The sequence below is a fragment of the Pseudogymnoascus destructans genome (assembly GCF_001641265.1).
Source record: "Pseudogymnoascus destructans isolate 20631-21 unplaced genomic scaffold scaffold_36, whole genome shotgun sequence".
Lineage (NCBI taxonomy): Eukaryota > Fungi > Ascomycota > Leotiomycetes > Thelebolales > Thelebolaceae > Pseudogymnoascus > Pseudogymnoascus destructans.
This window is the reverse complement of record NW_020167555.1, coordinates 117,617-136,238: the sequence shown is the minus strand read 5'-3', so window position 1 is coordinate 136,238 and position 18,622 is coordinate 117,617. Positions and strand designations below refer to the sequence as shown.

General features: G+C 52.2%; 8 protein-coding genes and 1 non-coding gene across 9 annotated transcripts; 2 read left to right on the top strand and 7 right to left on the bottom strand.

The window, feature by feature from the left end:
* Positions 1 to 2,549: 2,549 nt before the first annotated feature.
* On the bottom strand, positions 2,550 to 4,009 carry VC83_09038 (uncharacterized protein; the record flags this gene model as incomplete). Its single annotated transcript, XM_024472576.1, has 1 exon — positions 2,550 to 4,009. The coding sequence occupies one exon, from the start codon at positions 4,007 to 4,009 to the stop codon at positions 2,759 to 2,761; it is 1,251 nt and encodes a 416-aa protein (XP_024319772.1). The 3' UTR covers positions 2,550 to 2,758.
* Positions 4,010 to 4,035: 26 nt separating this feature from the next.
* Positions 4,036 to 4,566, bottom strand: VC83_09037 (uncharacterized protein; the record flags this gene model as incomplete). Its single annotated transcript, XM_024472575.1, has 1 exon — positions 4,036 to 4,566. One exon carries the CDS (start codon positions 4,564 to 4,566, stop codon positions 4,036 to 4,038), a length of 531 nt encoding a protein of 176 aa, XP_024319770.1.
* Positions 4,567 to 6,068: 1,502 nt separating this feature from the next.
* VC83_09036 (uncharacterized protein) lies at positions 6,069 to 7,909 on the top strand. The gene is made up of 3 exons (XM_024472574.1): positions 6,069 to 6,382; positions 6,479 to 7,326; positions 7,415 to 7,909. The coding sequence occupies exons 1-3, from the start codon at positions 6,313 to 6,315 to the stop codon at positions 7,649 to 7,651; spliced, it is 1,155 nt and encodes a 384-aa protein (XP_024319773.1). The 5' UTR covers positions 6,069 to 6,312; the 3' UTR covers positions 7,652 to 7,909.
* Positions 7,910 to 8,002: 93 nt separating this feature from the next.
* VC83_09035 (uncharacterized protein) lies at positions 8,003 to 9,139 on the bottom strand. The gene is made up of 2 exons (XM_024472573.1): positions 8,649 to 9,139; positions 8,003 to 8,508 (listed from the first exon to the last, which is right to left on the bottom strand). Exons 1-2 carry the CDS (start codon positions 8,881 to 8,883, stop codon positions 8,168 to 8,170), a joined length of 576 nt encoding a protein of 191 aa, XP_024319809.1. The 5' UTR covers positions 8,884 to 9,139; the 3' UTR covers positions 8,003 to 8,167.
* A 139-nt stretch (positions 9,140 to 9,278) lies between these two features.
* On the top strand, positions 9,279 to 10,196 carry VC83_09034 (uncharacterized protein; the record flags this gene model as incomplete). The annotated part of the gene is made up of 2 exons (XM_024472572.1): positions 9,279 to 9,447; positions 9,511 to 10,196. The coding sequence occupies 2 exons, from the start codon at positions 9,279 to 9,281 to the stop codon at positions 10,194 to 10,196; spliced, it is 855 nt and encodes a 284-aa protein (XP_024319810.1).
* Positions 10,197 to 10,698: 502 nt separating this feature from the next.
* VC83_09033 lies at positions 10,699 to 10,838 on the bottom strand (the record flags this gene model as incomplete). The annotated part of the gene is made up of 1 exon: positions 10,699 to 10,838. It is a non-coding gene; the product is annotated as a tRNA-Glu (tRNA).
* A 261-nt stretch (positions 10,839 to 11,099) lies between these two features.
* Positions 11,100 to 14,021, bottom strand: VC83_09032 (uncharacterized protein; the record flags this gene model as incomplete). Its single annotated transcript, XM_024472571.1, has 3 exons — positions 11,100 to 12,811; positions 12,860 to 13,453; positions 13,505 to 14,021. The coding sequence occupies 3 exons, from the start codon at positions 14,019 to 14,021 to the stop codon at positions 11,100 to 11,102; spliced, it is 2,823 nt and encodes a 940-aa protein (XP_024319806.1).
* Positions 14,022 to 14,910: 889 nt separating this feature from the next.
* Positions 14,911 to 15,258, bottom strand: VC83_09031 (uncharacterized protein; the record flags this gene model as incomplete). Its single annotated transcript, XM_024472570.1, has 1 exon — positions 14,911 to 15,258. One exon carries the CDS (start codon positions 15,256 to 15,258, stop codon positions 14,911 to 14,913), a length of 348 nt encoding a protein of 115 aa, XP_024319807.1.
* An 807-nt stretch (positions 15,259 to 16,065) lies between these two features.
* Positions 16,066 to 17,301, bottom strand: VC83_09030 (uncharacterized protein). The gene is made up of 2 exons (XM_024472569.1): positions 16,743 to 17,301; positions 16,066 to 16,695 (listed from the first exon to the last, which is right to left on the bottom strand). The coding sequence occupies exons 1-2, from the start codon at positions 17,231 to 17,233 to the stop codon at positions 16,299 to 16,301; spliced, it is 888 nt and encodes a 295-aa protein (XP_024319808.1). The 5' UTR covers positions 17,234 to 17,301; the 3' UTR covers positions 16,066 to 16,298.
* Positions 17,302 to 18,622: the final 1,321 nt, after the last annotated feature.

The following is an 18,622-nucleotide window of genomic DNA, read 5'->3' as shown; positions in this document are numbered from 1 at the left end:
TTTGCAGCAATCGTTGAGTAGTATTGCTTCTGTTGTTGGTGTGATAAGCCAAGATATGTATGGTGACTTGTAGGTTTGAGGAGAAGATTTCTAAGTTTGCTCTTGAGTTTGATAGCAAACTGAGTGCAACGAATGTCAGTATGACACTCATTTTCAGCCCGTAATTGTCTATTCTCGTCCGCAAGAAGGACAGCGGAATGCATCGCTATCTGACAACCCTTTACGAGCTGGTTGAGTGCAAAATCTGTAGGACTTGGCGGACTCTGTGTACGCCGGCTGATATATCCCTTAATTTCTGAGCTTGGAGCTCTAATTGAGAGATATTGTGGGGTGTTTCAGGTACCCAAGGACCCTGGGTAGGGGAGGGGTTTGCGGGTGGGGTAGGGGTCTGTAACTGAGTATTAAGCTTCGAAAGCACCCGTTCTGGGTCAAAAGGAACAAGACCAGTTGCTGAGAACCCATTGCGTACCGTATTTGTAGCCATAGACTTGTTACGGGCTGAAACGTAGGCTGTGAGGAAGTCTGGCTTGTCAATGTGATTAAGGCCCATGCGCATATACCCCTCGATTTGCTGTCCGTAAAAGTGTTTTAGAACTGCAAAACAGCTTACGTCTAACGGCTGTAAAAGGTGTGAGGAATGTGGAGGCATGCAAAGTGTGCTCTGTGCAAAATAGGTCAAACGCGGGTGTAGAATGGCTTCCGTGTCCATCAAGGATTAGAAGACGATATACACCCTTCGTACGGTCCTTTGTATGTTTCTCGAAGACATCTGTACGCGAGAGCTAAAGAGTCGTCCGTCCACCCCTGATCACTTAGCGCAATTGTCCAATCTTGTGGGAGTATATCTGTGTACCAAGTTGAGATATGAACCTTTCCTTCAAAGATGACCATTGGCGGTAGGCTCCAGCCAGACGACGACACAGATTCAATAACCATAACCCATTCGCGGTTCCCTGGTTGAATAGATACTGGACGGCTAGCTCTTTCAGAACCTGTCTCGTCGAAGTTATAGATATCCTCGTCTTGGATCCCGTATTTTGCAACCGTATTTTGTACAAGCCGACACCAGTCTCGAATAATTGTAGGATCTTCGCATTTAGCCCGTTGGTAATTGTATTTACGGTTGTACTTTGATTGGAGGGAGTCATGGCGCTGTACGAAGTTATGAACCCAGCACTTGCCAACCGTAAAGAGACTATCGCGGTCCGTATTCGATCGTTTTTGAAGGAGAAGATTCGCCATTTGCTGGATAGAGCTACTTCTAACAGGTAAGCCTCGTTCATCCAATTGATAAGAGTTTCCTCCTCTGTGGATGAAAGTTTGGTATTTGCAGCTCGTAAACCTCTCCGCGCGCGTCCTCCCTTGACGCGATATCGAAGGGTTGAAGCTGGAATATCGTACGCGTCTGCGGCCGCCCGTAAACTTGTAAAATAGCCATCTTTGTGCGCCTGAAGTGCAGACACGTAAAAAATGAGGGGGCGTGCGCAACTTGCATATATGCGCAACTTGCTTATGAAGTACGTTAGTCATGATTATTATGATTATTTGTGCTAACCCTGCTAAACGGGCAATCATACATGGTGCATGAGCATGCTGATTTTTCACGAGGAATCACCTGCACCAGAATGTACAGCGACGCTGATAGCTTCGTACGATGCTCAATCAAGGTCCCAATTCCCTACAGGCCAAGCCTTTGAGCGCGGAAAATAGCAAGGCTTGCTTCACTCGTGGCACACTTGACATGGAGACAACTTCGAATGTCTTTGCAGGCAGCCCGACTTGCAGGGTCAAAGGAATACGATCTTAATGAAACCTCACTTTCAATGTCCGAGCACTCCCCAAAAGCAAACGTTCGTGGAACTAGCGGCGCGAATGGTCCTCCTGATTGCTCTTGTTACCTCCACACTCAGCTTAGTGTACGTTGTGGACTCAGCATCCCCCCCTACCCCCAGTCCAAACTATTTTAATGAAATAAAGAAGTCTAACGTATATATTACTGTAGATACCTATCCAGTGCGGTGGAGCCGACAGCTGCAATGTCGGAGAGAGCAACGCAATATCATACTCTATTAACTACAGTTTTGGTGGTACCTTATAGTGTCCGTGAGCGGCAGCGAAGTCGATGCGATCCAACCCAATTCCGTGACAGATACGTGCTGGTTTCACCAAACGACCATACAGTAGGAAGCTACTACTATTGTGTTGATAATAGTTAAATCGGTGCCATCCGGCCTAGCGGGCGAGCCTTGCCGCCCTTGCCCTTGCCCTTATTTCGAGATGGCGACCACCTCGACCATCCCGACCACCCAACACCACGGCTCTACCGATATAACGGTCCCAGAGAGACCAGCAAAGGTAAGTTAGTCTGCCGCCCCTTGTGTGAATCCCATCCCTCGCGATACCGTAATGAAATCCACCGCCATTGGCCTCTCTCCCACAAAAACTTCTCTGTCCGTAAGATCCTTTATTCGCCACTCACCCAATCACTAACCCACCTACCACATCACATCACTTCACTTCACACCAAAAAAACGATAATAAATATCAATCAGCCATCATAAAATAATATATAACCCCCCTCGCTTTTCGACCCATTATGAATAAACTTCTATATGCACCCCCTTCCTCCCTTTTAGAGCTAAAAGAGCAAACATACAGTCATCATCATTAAACCTCGCAAAAAGCCAAACAAAATCTCAAAAAAAAACAAACCCGGGAATCGTCCAAAAAGTGCGACCCCCAACGAAAATAACTACCGCTACCGCTTCTTCTTCCTCCCCTTCTTCTTCGGCGTCGCCACAGGAACAGGGACAACCTCCCTCTCCCTCTCCCTAACCCGCTCCGGCACAACCTTAACCCCACTTCCCTCATCCGTCTCCTCGCTACTACTACTCTCCTTCCTCCTCTCCACATACACCCCTGCGCCAGAAGGAGGCATAGCCCTCCTAACATTCGAATACACCACCTCCCCCCCCACAGGATATCCTGCCCCTCCCCCTCCCCCCCCAACCCCACCACCGCGCCCATACTCCCCCTCAGCCCTAACCTGGTACTCAAACGGATCATACTCAACCCCACTCCCCACGCTCCCCCTGCGCGAGGCACTCGGGTCCCAGCCCTCCTCATGCGGCAACAGCGCCCGCATAACAGTCATGGGCATCTGCATCCCCGCCATCGACGCCGAGGACCCCGGCCTCACTCCATCCGAGACATGGCGACCTGTCATCATCGGTGGAGGCGGGTACGCGTAGTGTTGCGACCCCGGGCGCGCGAGCGAGGATGACGAGCGTGGACGCCCGGGTGAGGCGTGGTGTTGGTGCTGGTGCGAGGAGGGAGGACGGTATTCCGCAGCGTACGACTCCATTAGTGCTGGATCAGCGTGTATAGCGCGGCTATGTCGTCTAGAGTGCGGCCGCGACGAGGACGACGCGAGTTCAGGCGGCGGGACGATGGGAACAGTCACCATCGGCGGGCCTGAGCCTTTCTTATTTCTGCGCTCGCTGCCACCACTGGCTTTATCGCGTTTGGATGACGAGGGCGAGGATTTCGGTTTCGCCTTCGTCGCGTTCTCGGCTGCGATGCGCTTCCGCCTGTTTTCGAGGGCGGCGAGCTCATCCTCACGGAGCTTGACTTCTAACTTTCCTTTTTCTTGTGCGCGGCGGATGCGCGCGAGTGCGGATTGGACGAGGGCCTCCTCCTTGTCTCGGAGGGCGATCTGGGCCGCGCTGACGTTGCCGCTGCTGTCGCTGCTGTCGCTGTCGGTGGAGGAGGCGCTGCTGCTGGACGACGAGTCGGGCTGGTACGCGTATGCCTTTCTCGATTTGGGGGCGACGTCGATGGCGGAGTAACGGGCGGGGTAGCCGTTGACGGCGACGCCGCGGGCGTCCGAGGAGTCGTCCGAGTCGAGCTCCTCGACGCGCACGCTCTCGCGGTAGCGCGCCTGGTCGCGCTCCCACCGCCTGCGCGCCTTGCTCCCCTTCGCCCCCGGTGGTCTTCCCCATGGGGGCATAGATTCGGGAGATCGCGGCCGACCACCTAGACCGCCTCCCCGGAAAAAGCCGCATCGATGGGTTTGTCCATGAATGCGGCGTGTCCTAGGATGGTGACTCCGGACGCGCCGATGAGCCACAGGATTGTCGAGAAGGGCGACGCGAAGAAGCCCAGAGGGATGGCGACGATGAGGAGGAAAGTGTAGAGTTGGGATGAGGTGATGCGGTTGGCCCCGAGCTCGAGGTCGCGGCCGTCGAGCTTGCCAATGGCCCACATGCCGCCGACGATGAGGATGATGACGAAGAGGAGGAGCGGGTTCGTCACCAGGCTGTAGATGCTGAGCATCACGAACACGGCCGCATAGTTGCTGGAGAAGTGGCCCAGGTTCCAGTTGACGCGCGACTGGGCCTCGCCGAAGTTGGCGGGCTTGGACAGGCGCTTGAAGTCGAGGAACTCGGAGATGGGCTTGATGTTGGCGAAGCGGGAGCCGATTGTCTGCGAGCGGAAGCCGGCAAGGCGGTCGGAGAGGTTGAGTCTCGACGTGAAGACGTCCAGGGGGATCTGAATGCGTGCCATTGTGAAGGTTGGGTTGTTGTTAAGGACGAATTGAGAGGTAATTGATGTTTTTGTGAAGTTGTAGTTAGCTGATAGAGATGCTTTCTGATCAATCGAGGTGCGGATTGAGTCCTTTCTGTACCGATGACGGGTGTGGATGATTGTAGTGATTTCGTGTCGTGAGGGAGATCTGTCAAATCTTTTTGGAGGTGCGAAGGAGCTGTGATGGGCAGGGGCTGTTGTCAGCAAAGAACACGCAAGTCGCCCAGCCACCAGCAAGGTACTAGCTTCGGGAAGGCGCCAGGCCCACGAACCTTTGTTTATAATGGGAAAATAGTGAAGTCTAAGTGGACAATTGAACAGGTCGACGAATGTAATCTCGATGACTGACGAACGTATTTTTTGTAGGCTGTGAATCTTTTTTGGGAGCTGGAGCTGACTGAAATAGGAGAGTCTCGAAGGCCCATAATAATCCCCAAATAATCCGATAATCGGCAACAGGGGTTGGTTCACGTATTTTTTCGGGCAACGGGCAGTGATTGGCGATCTGGAAGCCTTGGAGGGAAAGCAGTTGATGAATGAATTCGGGGTCTATTCCTGTCGAATTTCGACAGAAGAGCGAAGGAGAGTCTTCGTAAGTTGCTCTGTGGTCTGTGGTCGGACTTGAGTAAGTAAGCAGGGAGTTTCGTCATTGTGGATGGGGGACTGGCTCCAGGGTGCAGTGCAAGTTGAAGGGATTGGCATAGAGGATGAAGGAGCAACTCACTCAGCACAACGACCTCTTGCCCACGACCACGACCTCGTCCTCGTTCCTTGCACGCACGATATGTCCCCTTGACTCTTGATGCGGCGGCTGAATGTCGGGGCAGCGGTGAGTATCTATCGAGTTTGTTGCTGGAGAGCACCACGGGGGTTTGGGTCCAGCCAGCAAATGGGCGCTGGTGGTATAGTAGGGCCGCAGAGAGCGGGGGCAGAGAGTGAAGTGAGGATTGGGAAGGATGGGAAGGAGAGAAGGAAGAGGAAGGAGGGGAGAGAAGAGGAAGAGGAAGGAGGGGAGAGAAGGAAGAGGAAGGAGGGGAGAGAAGAGAAGAGAGGACACGGCGACAAGATATACCAAATAGGATAAGACACAGCTATGGATCTATGGATTCTTTTTTTCTATTGAGGGGAATGGGGAGAATGGGGAGAATGGGGAGGAGAGGCTGCAGGAAGCTTATGTCGGTATACCGTCGGCTGTCGGTATGATGTATTGTCGGGTATACACGTATGCGTCGTCCGCCAGAAAGTACCGAGTGGTACTTGATGCGGTGTCGTCTGCCCTCTTTTCCCATACGCCAGCTCTTGGAGCCTGGATTTCTATACGCTGAGAGAGGGGATACTTGGGTGGTACTTGCGCGGACTGGGCAGATAAAAGATCTGCCTCTATTTTCCACATATTCTGCATGTACCACCCGAGTACTTCTTGGAACCATACAGTAAGTCACGTGAGTACTTCTTGGAACCACACAGTAAGTCACGTGAGTATTTCTTGGAACCACACAGTAAGTCACGTGCCATTTTTTGGGAAGTGACAACGTCGCAACATTTATAGTTCCCTGAGGTGAGAGCGTCAGGTCCGCGTATAGACTTCATCTTCATCACCCTCAATGACCACGACGCTGTCCAATCTTTAATTGCCAGAGAAGGTGCCACATCACCGCCAACACCACCAGGTCTCTTAATTGGCCTCTCCTCTCCTCTCCTCTCCCCGTCATCCCTCCAGCCATCATGAAGCTCTCCCTCGCCTTCTCTGTCATTGCCTGCGCCGTCACCTTGGTGGCCGCCTGGAGCAAAGAAGGTACAGCTCTCTCCCTCCCCAATCTCATCTTTCCGATTTCCATTTCCCACTCTCACCATCCAATCCGTACCACCAGCTAACACCCCAGCCCCACAGACCAAGAAATCTTCCGCCTCCGCGACGAAATCGCCCTCTCCGAAGGCCCCGAAGTAACCTTCTACGACTTCCTCAACCTCAAACAAAACGCCAACCACGACGAGATAACCAAAGCCTACAAAAAGCGCTCCCTCGCCCTCCACCCCGACAAAGTAAAGCAAAAGTTCATCGCCTCCCGCACCAAGTCCACCGACAAATCCAAGAAACCCGCCGACCGCCCCTCAAACGCCGAAATCAACGCCGCCGCCAAAGCCGCCTCCGACCGCTTCGCCCGCCTGGGTCTCGTCCAGAAACTCCTCAAAGGGCCGGAGCGCGCGCGCTACGACCATTTCCTCGCTAATGGCTTCCCCGTCTGGAAGGGCACGGGATACTACTACGCGCGTTTCCGCCCTGGGTTCGGCACCGTGCTGCTGGGTCTGTTCATCTTCGTCGGCGGCGCGGGACACTATTTCGCGCTGTACCTCGGCTGGAAGAGACAGCAGGAGTTTGTAGGCCGCTACGTCAAGTTCGCGAGACGCGCGGCGGGGAGCGCGAACCTCTCCATCCCGGGCGTGGATGCGGGCGCCGAGACGCCGCCGGCAACGGATAGCGATGCGGAGGCTGCTATGCAGCCTATGAACCGTAGGCAGAGACGCATGCAGGAGAAGGACTCGCGCAAGGAGAAGCCGGAGAAGAAGGTTAAGGCGCCTAAGGCGAAGGTGTCCCCGGCTGATACGCCGACTGGTGTTACTGGGCCGAAGAAGCGCGTTGTGGCTGAGAATGGGAAGATACTTGTTGTTGACGCGGTGGGGAACGTGTATCTCGAGCAGCGTAATGATGATGGTGAGATGCAGGAGCTGTTGCTTGATGTAAGTCACCCTTATCACCTGTCACCACCCAAACCCCCCCTTTTTTTTTCGTCAATCTTGCGGGAATGAAAGAACTAACACGACGTAGCCCGCCGAACTCCAATCCCCCCGCCTCCGCGACACGGCTCTCATCCGTCTCCCCGTCTGGATCTACGCCAAGTCCGCTGGCCGCTTCCTCTCCCCCGCCCCCGCTGCGGATTCTGACTCAGACTACGAGGAGGGCGAGGACTTTACGTCTGAGAACGACACTGCTGGCGAGACGAGCGGGGCTACGCCTAACAAGTCTGCGAAGAAGGCGCGCAGCAGGAAGAGTGGGAGGAAATAGATTAGACGTAAGATATTTGTTTTTCTGCTTCGCTTGTTCTTGTTTTCCCATTTTTGTGGGAGTTTAAAAAGAGATTTTTGATGTTGTTTTAAGTGTAGGTGGGGGATGTTGAGTGTAAATAGGGAGAAAATGATGGATAAAATGTTTTTGCATAGATGGGAAATGGGGGGGGGGATCTTGCATTTTTTACCTGCGAGGGCGGTGCTAGGTAGTACTTCTGTAACTCTATTTACCTCTATAATCCGTTTACATTTACCACAGCCCCGTTTTGGGATGTCTTATGCACTCCATGAGTGAGGGCCAGTTCTGTGAATCGTGCACGTGCGTATTACTCGCATTGAAGAGTTGTGATGAGGTATAATCATCAATTTCAATCCAACGAAACAAGTCCAAGGTAAAAGAAAATCGTATAAGCATATTCCTAAACCCCTTCCCAAACTGCCCCAAAACAAACAAAGGCACAAATAAATCCTCCCTCCGCCCTTCCCGGATATCAAAACACTCTCCCCCTCCACCTCAAATAAACAACTTAGCCACACTCATCACCCCCCCCAACCCCTCGAACCCTCCACCACTATGCCCCCCCCCATTCCCCCCCTTCCCCCCCGTCAGGCCCGCCAGGCCCGCCAATTTCGCCAATGAAGCAGGTAGTCGTATCCCGAAACGCGCGAGAAGCCCAGTCAGCGCGCCCCCGGTGATGAGAGGCATGATGACGAGCATGAATACTTTTAGAGGGTGCGTCTTGAGGAAGTGGAGGAGTTTGCGGAGGAGGTGCCGGAGGCGGGAGTAGGTGCGCGCGAGGAGGCCGCGGCGGGGGGAGCGGCGGTAGGAGGATGTTGCTGAGCGGGCGCCGGAGCCTGGGTGGTTTGTTAGCTATTATTTTTATCTTATTCACCAACCCATTTCTACTGCCTCCACTCCAATCCACGCCCATCAACCGCCCATCAATCCACTAGGGCAACAACAACAACACATAAGAGAAAGGTCTACTACTCACCAACACTAAAAAAACTGGTCGTACTCCTATTCCCATGCCTCGGCACCCCTCCCCCACTCACCCCCGCAGCCCAATCCCCAAACGCACTCCCCGTCTCGTTGGACTTATGCGATTTATGCTTCTTGTGCCCCCCGTGGCGGCTGCTGCGGCTCGGGCTCGCGCGGCCCTCCGTACCGCCGTAGCCGCCGAGGATGTAGGAGGATGCTACCTCTGAGGCGCCGTCGAACCAGCCCATTGCGCCTGTTATTCGTCTAACTTCGCCCGTTCGCTGTGCTGTGCTGCTTGTCAGTGTCGAATTGCTCCGTCGCAAGTGGAGCGTCAGGCAACAACGATGCTTGTCTTCGCGGTTCGTTGGGTAGAGCGAAGTGAGGTCGTAATACGTTTGGATATACAATTCGATGCAAAAGGGTGGAGTTGTGCGTATGTAGGTGTGTGCTGGCTCTCACGAAGGGGATCCACGCTTTTTGTGATACACGTCGTGTCAGCTTTGCCGTTGGGGGTGGTTGGGGATTGGCGGGGCGGGGGGGGGGGGGGGGGGGAGGGGGGTCGGGAACGGGGCTAGACTAGGGGTTTAGCGAGTGGGGATTTTGGGTTAGGGGATTTTTGGTAGAGATCACGTGATGAAAATTCATGTCGCCACATGTCAGGTTTGGCCTGCGCCACAGCTATGACGATGTGGCCGAGGGAGGGGAGTTTTACATCTTTCATAAGTGCATACACGACTCAAAGGAAGGATATTCAAATCCTTCATCTCGAGACCCCTCCACCATCATGTCTCCCTCCAGCAACCCCGATTACTGTACGTCCCTCTCCCCCACCACTCTCACCCTTACCCTCCAACTAACCAGCACCCAACCCACAGACTCCGTCCTCGACGTCTCCCCCACCGCAACCCCCCAACAAATCCGCGACGCCTACAAACGCGCCGCCCTTAAAACACACCCAGACCGCGTCCCCTCCGACTCCCCCGACCGCGCCTCCCGCACCCGCAAATTCCAACTCATAAACGACGCCTACTACACCCTCTCCGACGCCACCCGGCGCCGCGAATACGACCTCGCGCGCCCCCACCCCGCCCCAGGCGGCTTCACCTCCGGCCCCTCCGCTGCCTCCGACGAGGACGCCTGGGACATCCCTCGTCCCTCCGACGGCGCGGGGACGGGGGGGAACTGGTGGGAGAATTTCGGGTTCAACACGCACCCCAACCGGGAGGAAGCCGAGTCCGCGCAATTCGGCGATGTGTTCGAGGAGATGCTTAGGGAGGAGGGGATGGCGAATGAGGCTGGGCATGGCACGGGACGGTTCTGGTCGGTGGTGGGGGGGCTGAGTGGTGCGGCGATGGGGTTTATTGTGGCGAATTTCCCGGGGATGGTCGCCGGGGCGGTCGCGGGGAATAGGCTGGGAGCTGTGAGGGATGCGAGGGGGATGAGTGTGTATTCGGTGTTTCAGGAGTTGCCGCAGGGGGATAAGGCGAGGTTGTTGAGTCAGCTTGCGGCGAAGGTTTTTGCGCATGCGGTGGGGGGTGGGGGGAGTAGCAGTGGGATTTGAGGGGTGAGAGGGGTTCGGTGGGGGTGAGGGTGGATGAGTGGTTTTGATAGTTTTGCGAGGGTTTGGGATTTGGGGTGGATTGGACAACAGATGAGTGGCTTCGAGGTGGTAATGGAGATGTGAGAATATAAGGAGGGATATTTGCAATTGGAATTTAAAGTGTGCTCAGGAGTGGCGTTGATGCTAGGATGGCTAGCTTTTGTAGGCAGTTAGATATATATATAAATTAAGACGTGTTAACATACCTTTCAGATTCTCGGGCAGGACAGCGCACTGTTGAGTATTAGAGGCGGATCCCAGTTAAGGATCGTGAGTGCGTAACGGCGGCATAAAGGCAGTACGCACAATGGGATAGGATGGGCGCAACAGGCTACGCAACAGGCTACGGGCAATAGGCACCAAGCCAGGCAACAAAGCCTCATCCAAGACTCGAACGTGCAACCTCGTTCCTCAAAAAAAAGTCCAAAAAAGTCCAAAATGGGCCAAAAAATAGATAAAAACATGGCCAGACCCAGGTTCGAACTGGAGTCTCCCGTCGGTTCTCAACCTCAAACTCGGGGGCTTGCCGAAGGCGAGTTTGGAGCTATCCAAAACCGGTTGATAATTGAGAGACGGACATCTTACCACTAGACCATCTAGCCTTATGAATTAAAATGTACTCGTATTAAGCGCTATATACACCGGACGTTCTGCATAGGGGTGTGTTTAGGGGGTAAGGGAGGTGGGGGGATAGCTACCCCAACACAGCACCCCTCGAGCCGTTCGAGCCCCGAGGTCGCGGGGATAGGACCAGTCGGTGTGAGAGCGTGATGGGAGCGACGGCAAGGGAGTAATAAATTAGTTATCTTTCATAGTGCTCATAAAGAAGAAGAAGAAACGCTATATCAAACCCGTGACACATAATCAACTCCAAATAAGAACATGAAATCCTAACCCCGTAGTCTTGTGCGCAATATTTACTGCACATGCAAAACAACAATCTAAGCCCTTCCTTACGATGGCATTCCTTGCGCGCTCCGCACACCACGCCCGTGCAACCACTTGCTCCCCTGGTCCCTGAGCATCGATGATCACCAGCTTGTCTGTCGGCGGATATGCCTCTTTGAGGTCTTCCACTTTAACTACACTGTCGAGATACTTGACGGCTTGGCGCCGGTGCATGAGGTGAGTCCCGACGCAAGGGGGGGCGCATACGAAGAGCGGATTCGAGTATAGTACGTAGCTTATGGGAACGTTGTTAATGGTGAAGTCGACCGTCGCACGGTACTCCTTTGCCGCGGGAGTGCCAGCTACCTCTGTCAGACGCAGGGATTTAAATTCGACCTTTTTGACATCGTTTCGAGGCGCAGTCGGCGATGGACCAAGAGCCTGGATCCATTGCCCGATGTCGGTGATGCTTTCCAATGCTGCTTCGGGCGATTCGTTCACGTCTGGGTCGGCCAATCCGAGACCGTCGAGAGTAAGTTGTAGTTGCGTCGTGCTAACGGGGATTGGGACGTCGACGGCGCGAGCATTGATTTTGATCCAGGCTGATGAAGTCCAACCTTGCGGAGCAGGAACTGGCCCAATCCAACCACAGAGACTCTTCGGGTTGTTGAGTCCACCAAGCACCCTTCCTAAAACCGTCCGTTTCGGCCAGTAACTCTTGTTCTGAACGACGATTCCGCTGTCCCAGAAAGGGGAGGCGTTGATTGATCGCACCGAAGGCGTGGCATCCACGAGGCAGCACATGATTCTGTGGCGAAATATCTTCCCAGGGAGGACAAGGCCAAAAAGCCAGTCGCAGATGTCAAAACCTATACCTGCGGCCCCAGTCGCAAGGTCATTATATACATTCTCAATGTATGCCCTCGCCTCGTCCATAAATGGCCACGAGAGAGCTTCTCCAAAGCGAATGAGACCCTCAATCTGCCTCTGGTTGTGTATGGAATAGAGCGTGTACATTTTGTTTGCTGGTAGGGGAGCGGCGGTAGAATTTACCGCGGCGGTGATGGATACGTTCTGCATCCACAGCGCGCTGAGAATGACCAGTGCGGATATGGCGTCGGTCATGATACCGCCATTGTTGGTATTCACTGGTTCTTTTCGCAGCCGCACAAGCAACTCGGCTCCGAGTAGAATCTGGTAGAGGAAGTTTTGGAGACCGATTCCCTGCGCAGTACTACCGAGAGTATTGTTGCTGATATTTCTAGCCTTGCTAAAGTCGACAAACCGGCTTGGGGCGTCGTATAAACTACCGCTCAATTTCATACAGATGGTGTCGATTTGTTTCTGCCTATTGCCGCCTGCGGGATGAAAGCCCGTCTGTAAAATCTCTATCTGAGATAGGCCAAGCAGCTGCCCGAGAAATTTGCTGTCTTCAGACGTCCCTAGTAGTTGCAATGCCGAAATTCGCTGCACGATCTTGTCTAGCGAAGCTCCTGGAAGGGCACCACTTGCTTCGAAAGTAATATTGAGTCTCGGATTTAGTGAGAGCTGATGGACACGGTACTCTTTGGAATATCCGGTTATGGTGACTGTTCCAGGCATTTTACCTTCATAGAAGGGCGAGGTTTCGCAGTCATTGTTGAGAAATACGTTGCTCGGAAAATCAATTTCGTGAAAAGTCATCGTGGCTAGGGAGGGTCAGTTAAACGCGGCATCATCGAGCAATGTAAACATACAGAGGCTAGAGTGGAGATAAGTCTGAGTCTGAGTGCTAAGCTCTCTGTTCGTTAGGTCGGCTTGGGTCAAACCATTATAGACCAGCTGTACGGCATCGACGTATCCCTCGCCAGTATAAGGTTTAACTGAAATGGACCCCCTATTTCTTCCCCTTAGCGTAGTCTCAAACTCTCTTAACTTAGTCCCAATTGCTTGCTGCGACAGAATTCTCACGGCTGGATCAGGATTGTTTACGCTAGGAGTGTAGCCGGGAGGGGCATCAGACTGGTTTCTGGGTTGGTTGAGAAAAGCCTCTAGGGGGTATGTAGAGGCGGATGTTGCTGGTGGAGCTGGCGTAGTCGGAGGAGCTCGAGCAGCTGTGGGAGACGGGCTAGCTTGGGGTCGAAGAGCTGGAGTAGCTCGAGCGGCCGGGGGGGTAGGAGCAGCGCAGGGGCGTGAAGCAGCGGGAGGAGGAGGAGCAGTGTAGGGGGGTGAGGCAGCGGGAGAAGCAGGAGCAGCGGGAAAATATGGCGCAGCGGGAGACGATCGAGCAGATGGAAACGCCGGAGCAGCTGGAGTTGGGGGAGCCGGTTGGGCGGGTCGAGAAGGAAGTGCTTTGCGTGGTTAACTTTTAGACCACCAATATGCGAAAGAGATGGGCTTACCTGTCTGTTGTCTCGAAAGAGTAGGCGGCGGCATTCTAGACCGCGCTTCTGTGAGAGCCCTTTGCACTGTGACCTTGTCATAGCCATTGGCAAGGCCGAGTGCATTTTCCAAAGCCTCCATTGCTACGGCGATATATCCCATTTTCAAGCGCGTCTCTCCCAGCTGTTGCCAAGCTTGCCAGTTCCGGGAATCAATTTGGATTGCAGCGTTTGCATCTTTTAGAGCTAAACCTAGATTTGGCGGCGTCGACATCGCATGGGCAAAAGACCGGCTCAACAGGAGAGCCGCATCAGTTGGGGTAGCAGCCAGTGCCTCATCGTACATCACGATAGCCCCATTATAATTACCAGCTTGCGCTCTAGCATCGCCCCGGGCGCGAAAAACTTCTGTAATTGCTCTATCCGTTGACGGTCCTGCTGAAGGAGATGTGGTTGCCTGTACCTGGCTCGCGGTTGGAGGCGTAGAGACAAGGCTGTCACGCTTCTTGCCTATTTTTTTGAGCGCCTTTCGAAACATTTTGGATAAGTCATAAAGTTCGCAGTCTAAGCACTTGACATGCAGATATCTTTATAGCCATATGCAAAAAGTGAGTCCTAACTTTTGGTCGAGACACGTTGTCGCTGGAGATGCTGCGCCTCGTCCAACATGTATCCCAGGCATCGCATCATGGTTTAAGTCGGCGCAACTATGCCCCGGCTGACCTCCGAAGCTGCTTCTCTGCCGTGTTTAGAAAGTAAATTATCATTACTTCAAGTTTTAGCCCAACTATGAGAATCATCGATTCTTAGAGCCCAAGTTTAGAGAACTCAACATCGATAGTTTTTCAGCTCCCTCACCGCCCCCTCCAGCACAACTTCTAGTGGCCAGTTCATATACTGGTGCCAGCCAACTGGCAAGGCGGACTGAATCCCGTTGATTTCTCTCCGTCCTATACCACCAACCCACCAAACCTCCCTATATGCCACGAGAAGCGCAAAGTAACGCGCGAGCAAAACCAACGCTCGCGGTGTTGCTCACTAACTAAATCGATATATAGTTTCGGAGTTAGGATTGGGAACAGCAGAACATCCCCAGAGTTCTTCTTGGCGTTAACTGCGCTCTTCGTAGTGCCGATAAAACTTATCACCTTCTTATACACCTTTTCGATGTCTGCATTCCAGGGCTCATCTCGTTCGTGGTCCTGGTTTCGTTCAAGCAGGTGGGCAAGACAATTTGGATCCTTGACGGCAAAGGTGCCCTCAAGCTCCCACGGTTTCTTGCTTGCTAAAACGGCGCCGAAGGCAGTCTCAAGATCCCACGGCCTGCAAAAACGCCATTCTCAGTTAATTCTTTATTATTATCCAAAATTTCCCTTGATAGACGTATGGATATGCCTCGACGAATACATATCCAGCTTCCTTCGTTATCAAAAGCCATTCGTAGGAGGCGTATATGGGGTCATCTCCCTGTCCTGTAATAGGACGAGAGCACAAAGACGAATTACCGACGCCGTAAAAAGCGCCGCATCCGCATTGGCTTTATTAATCTGGCTAACCTCATGCCGGTGAATTCGGATAGCGTGGCCGAAATAGATGTTGAATGCTTCTAAAACCTCAAGGTTTAGAGGCTCCATCTTAGAGAGATGCATCGTGGTTATACAGTATATGGAATATAAGAGCGAGCCATGCTTCAATGCAAGGCCAGGCATCTCTAAGACCCATATTTCCCGCGATCTTTCGCTAGTAGGTTCCTCGATGGTAAGGAAACGGACCATCCAGTGTTAGTCATATTATATGACTAACACTGGATGGTCCGTTCGAGCTCAAACTCCTCTACCTGTATATGAGTCATATAGAGGTAGAGGAGTTTGAGCTCGAGCATGCGCCGTTTTTCTGCATCGGGGTGTTCTTTTGTGGTTACTGTCGCGTCGTTGGCTGTCTTGGCTCGGGAGGTAGAGGCCGAGCTTTCACTTGATCTACTTGGCCCAAGCCTTGCATAATTGCAAGAAACCTTATGCCGTGGCAGCTTCCGCATAGAGGGTGGACTTCGTCACACTGTGGCAAGTTAGGCATGCTATCTATGACTGACTGCTTGGCATGATATTCCCAGCTATTGACATATCGACTAAAGAAAATGCGGACTATACTTTAACGCCCCGGGCTTGGCATTGCAGGCATCCATATCTTGACTTCTTATGATATAGTCGTGACGGAGGGTTAGCTACGCCAATTCTGGCTTTCAATGGACGAATTGGTCTATATCCCCACGGGGTGGGCTCGCGCTGCGACTAATTGGTTGTGGTGAGAAATCCGACATGGTTTGATTTTGTTGTATCCCGAGATGTTGGACGAGTTACGATGTGTAGTACGGAAACGATGACGGGCCGCGTCAGCCGCAAGTGACAAGGATCATAACCTGTCACGAGCATCATCACGTGCATATTCCAATCACGTGCATTGCGGTGCCAAGGCGGAGGGTCTGCACTAGTGCCAAACCCCGCCCGGAATCGTATATACGGAGTAGGAACGCGCTCTCTTACATAACCCCACTGGGATGCCTTCACGTCCAATCTTTGACAATAGTTATACTCGTGCTGCCTCGAAGTAAAAAAAAGGGGATATGTATAACAGCTAGTAATTCCAGCGACTATCATTAAAATATTCCCAATCCTCCACTTAATACAACACTCACTTCGTCCTCTGAAACTTATTTGCGATACCACGTGTGCGTATGCCTGCAACCGAGAGGACGATGATGGAGAGCATCTCAGGAACGACACTAAGGCAAATCTTGACTGCAAGAGACGAGGTGAAGCTAGATGAAGGCCCGTAGGATGAGCCTGCAGCGAATATTTCTCGTAGCGCGATGAGTGGAAGAGCCGAAGCAACCCCATGAGCAACTATCCGGGGTTAGCTGGGTTCGAGTTAGGACGAATATTGGGCCAACCTTTGTGCCATCAGCGGAGAGCCCGCCAGCAGCGTATTCTTGGGATGACCGGAATGAGAGCAGCGTCCAAACTGCAAGGATGGCCCAGCAGGCCAGAACCACTCCCATGCCAACTTTCATTAGCACATTCCCGACGGAAGCCCCATCCTGCAACTTCACAATGCCCATGATGACCAGGACCATCGCTGCGATGACGGTGAGGTGGTATTGGATGACAAGAATCCATTCGAATTTCCGGTTGAGGGTGGGATCGCGAGCACGTCTCCTAAAAGATGTTAGGTAGTGGTAGGTGGGGAGAGAGGGTAGACTGACGCTTCATGGAGAATCCCAACTGCGCCAAGAATCAGAGGTGAAAGTCCAACGCTCTGGAGAATTAGAGTAGCAAGCCCCCCACTGGAATGATTGTTGTAGGCGTTAAGCTGCACGGTGTTTCCGACTATGCGAATAACGCAGAGGCTGTGAAGGGCCAGCCAGCCAAGAAGGCCTCGTTTCCCATGCTTCCAGAGACAGTATGTGACGGGTTGGAGAAGGAGGCAACTCTTGGTGGATACATTGTAGTGAAATTTGAGAAAGGGCGCGTGAGATGGGGAGAAGAAGGCAGACCATAGTGAGCTGGTCTTTCGAGATATATACACTCGAAAAATTATAAAGAGATCATACTTACGCGTCATCCTTCGCTCTCGTTCCGTAAATGGCAATTTGAGGCGCAGCCTGAAGATGCCTCTAATGCTTGTCGCGCATTTGGCAACCACACGATGGATCTGACAGAAACCTAAACAGGCCTTTAAAATGCTTATCTGCATTCGAAGGATGAGACATGGGCCCAGTAAAGCTTGTTCCTTCTCGCATTCGCTCTATAATAGGAATACATGTCGCTGCACTGCCTAACACCGTCGCAATTGAACTCGCGGCACCAAGAGGGATATGACAACCGCTAGTCACAGGCAAGTCGTGGCAATTGTGGCTTGGTCGGGTTGTACGGGGAAGCAGCGATTGGTGGGAATAGTACAATATGCACTTTGAGGCGTTTCTCATGGTGGCGGTGCGCAATAGCTTGGCGGCGGGGTTTTATGGCGCTTGTAATCAAAGACGACATGTTGTTCTCATCGTGCGAATAAACGGTGACTGTGGCATTCATCGGTTTCCTGTTTGAATGCCTGTATAAATTGCCATTGTAATTAGGCTGCGCACTACTCGCTCAATACTCGGCTCACTCGCTCAGTGGGTTACTCAGCTGGGTGAGTAGCTGAACCTTTTACTCGACTCGGTGAGTGAGGTCAATACTCAGTTACTCTGTAAAAACCTGGTGAGTACTCGGCTATCACGTGTAAGATTTATGCATCATGTGAACAGTCCCTCATACGATTAATACTGTTTTATGGTTAAGTTAAAGTATTACATCTATTAGCATCACTCTCGCCATCTCTAGTAAGCTGTGAGAACGAATCATGTATATTCCTCTATCTAAGTACCATGATTATCAGAAGATTATTAGAACGCTATTATCTATTATATATGCTTAAGAACATCCCTCCACCTTGCTTGATGAGGCCGGCCAGACCTACTAATACCTAAAGTATTTATAGGGTCTTGATGAGGATCCTCGACTGAGCGGAATGAGCTATGAGTCAAGATAACTGTGTATAGAACTTGTTCATAAAATGTCTCTTGTGTGAGAATATGATCTTATTATAGGTATTAACCTACATAATTCTGGTAATAATCTGGTAATCCTTACTTGTTGAGGTTGCATTTGATTGATTCGCATTTGATAGAGACTATCCTTCCCATCTGTGACTTCTTTTTGCAAATGTCTGATGCAAGATGTGTTGCCATAGACTTTGGGCCAGCAGACTTGATTGCAGGATGCGTAAGGGCCTTCGAACAATAAGTACAAATAACACATGGTTCTCCAGAAAGCCGGTCTGCTCCTTGGTGATAACTTCTCCAGTATTGAGAACTCCAGTTGGTTGAATCCCATGCAATCTTCATAAGGAGTTTTGTAGTATGATCTGAGTGTTGTTCATACCATCGTGATAGCTTCCACCACTCAATGAATATATCGTGTGTATCCTTAGTCCATTTGACGAATTGGTTTAACTTGCCAATATATTCAAGGCCTGCAGGGACTTTGTAAGGATGCCTGTCCCTCAGTGATGGAAAGGATCTGAGTCGGGCAGGTTACGGTCACA

Bases quoted from the DNA above. Each gene is read 5' to 3' on its own strand.
- VC83_09035 (XM_024472573.1), bottom strand. From the start codon at position 8,883: ATGGGCTGGTTCGACGGCGCCTCAGAGGTAGCATCCTCCTACATCCTC. The intron at 8,509-8,648 runs GTGAGTAGTAGA...CAAACCACCCAG, and splicing joins GACCAGTTTTTTTAGTGTTG to GCTCCGGCGCCCGCTCAGCA.
- VC83_09030 (XM_024472569.1), bottom strand. From the start codon at position 17,233: ATGCAGATAAGCATTTTAAAGGCCTGTTTAGGTTTCTGTCAGATCCAT. The intron at 16,696-16,742 runs GTCAGTCTACCC...AACATCTTTTAG, and splicing joins GTTGGGATTCTCCATGAAGC to GAGACGTGCTCGCGATCCCA.
- VC83_09036 (XM_024472574.1), top strand. From the start codon at position 6,313: ATGAAGCTCTCCCTCGCCTTCTCTGTCATTGCCTGCGCCGTCACCTTG. The intron at 6,383-6,478 runs GTACAGCTCTCT...CCAGCCCCACAG, and splicing joins GGCCGCCTGGAGCAAAGAAG to ACCAAGAAATCTTCCGCCTC. The intron at 7,327-7,414 runs GTAAGTCACCCT...AACACGACGTAG, and splicing joins TGCAGGAGCTGTTGCTTGAT to CCCGCCGAACTCCAATCCCC.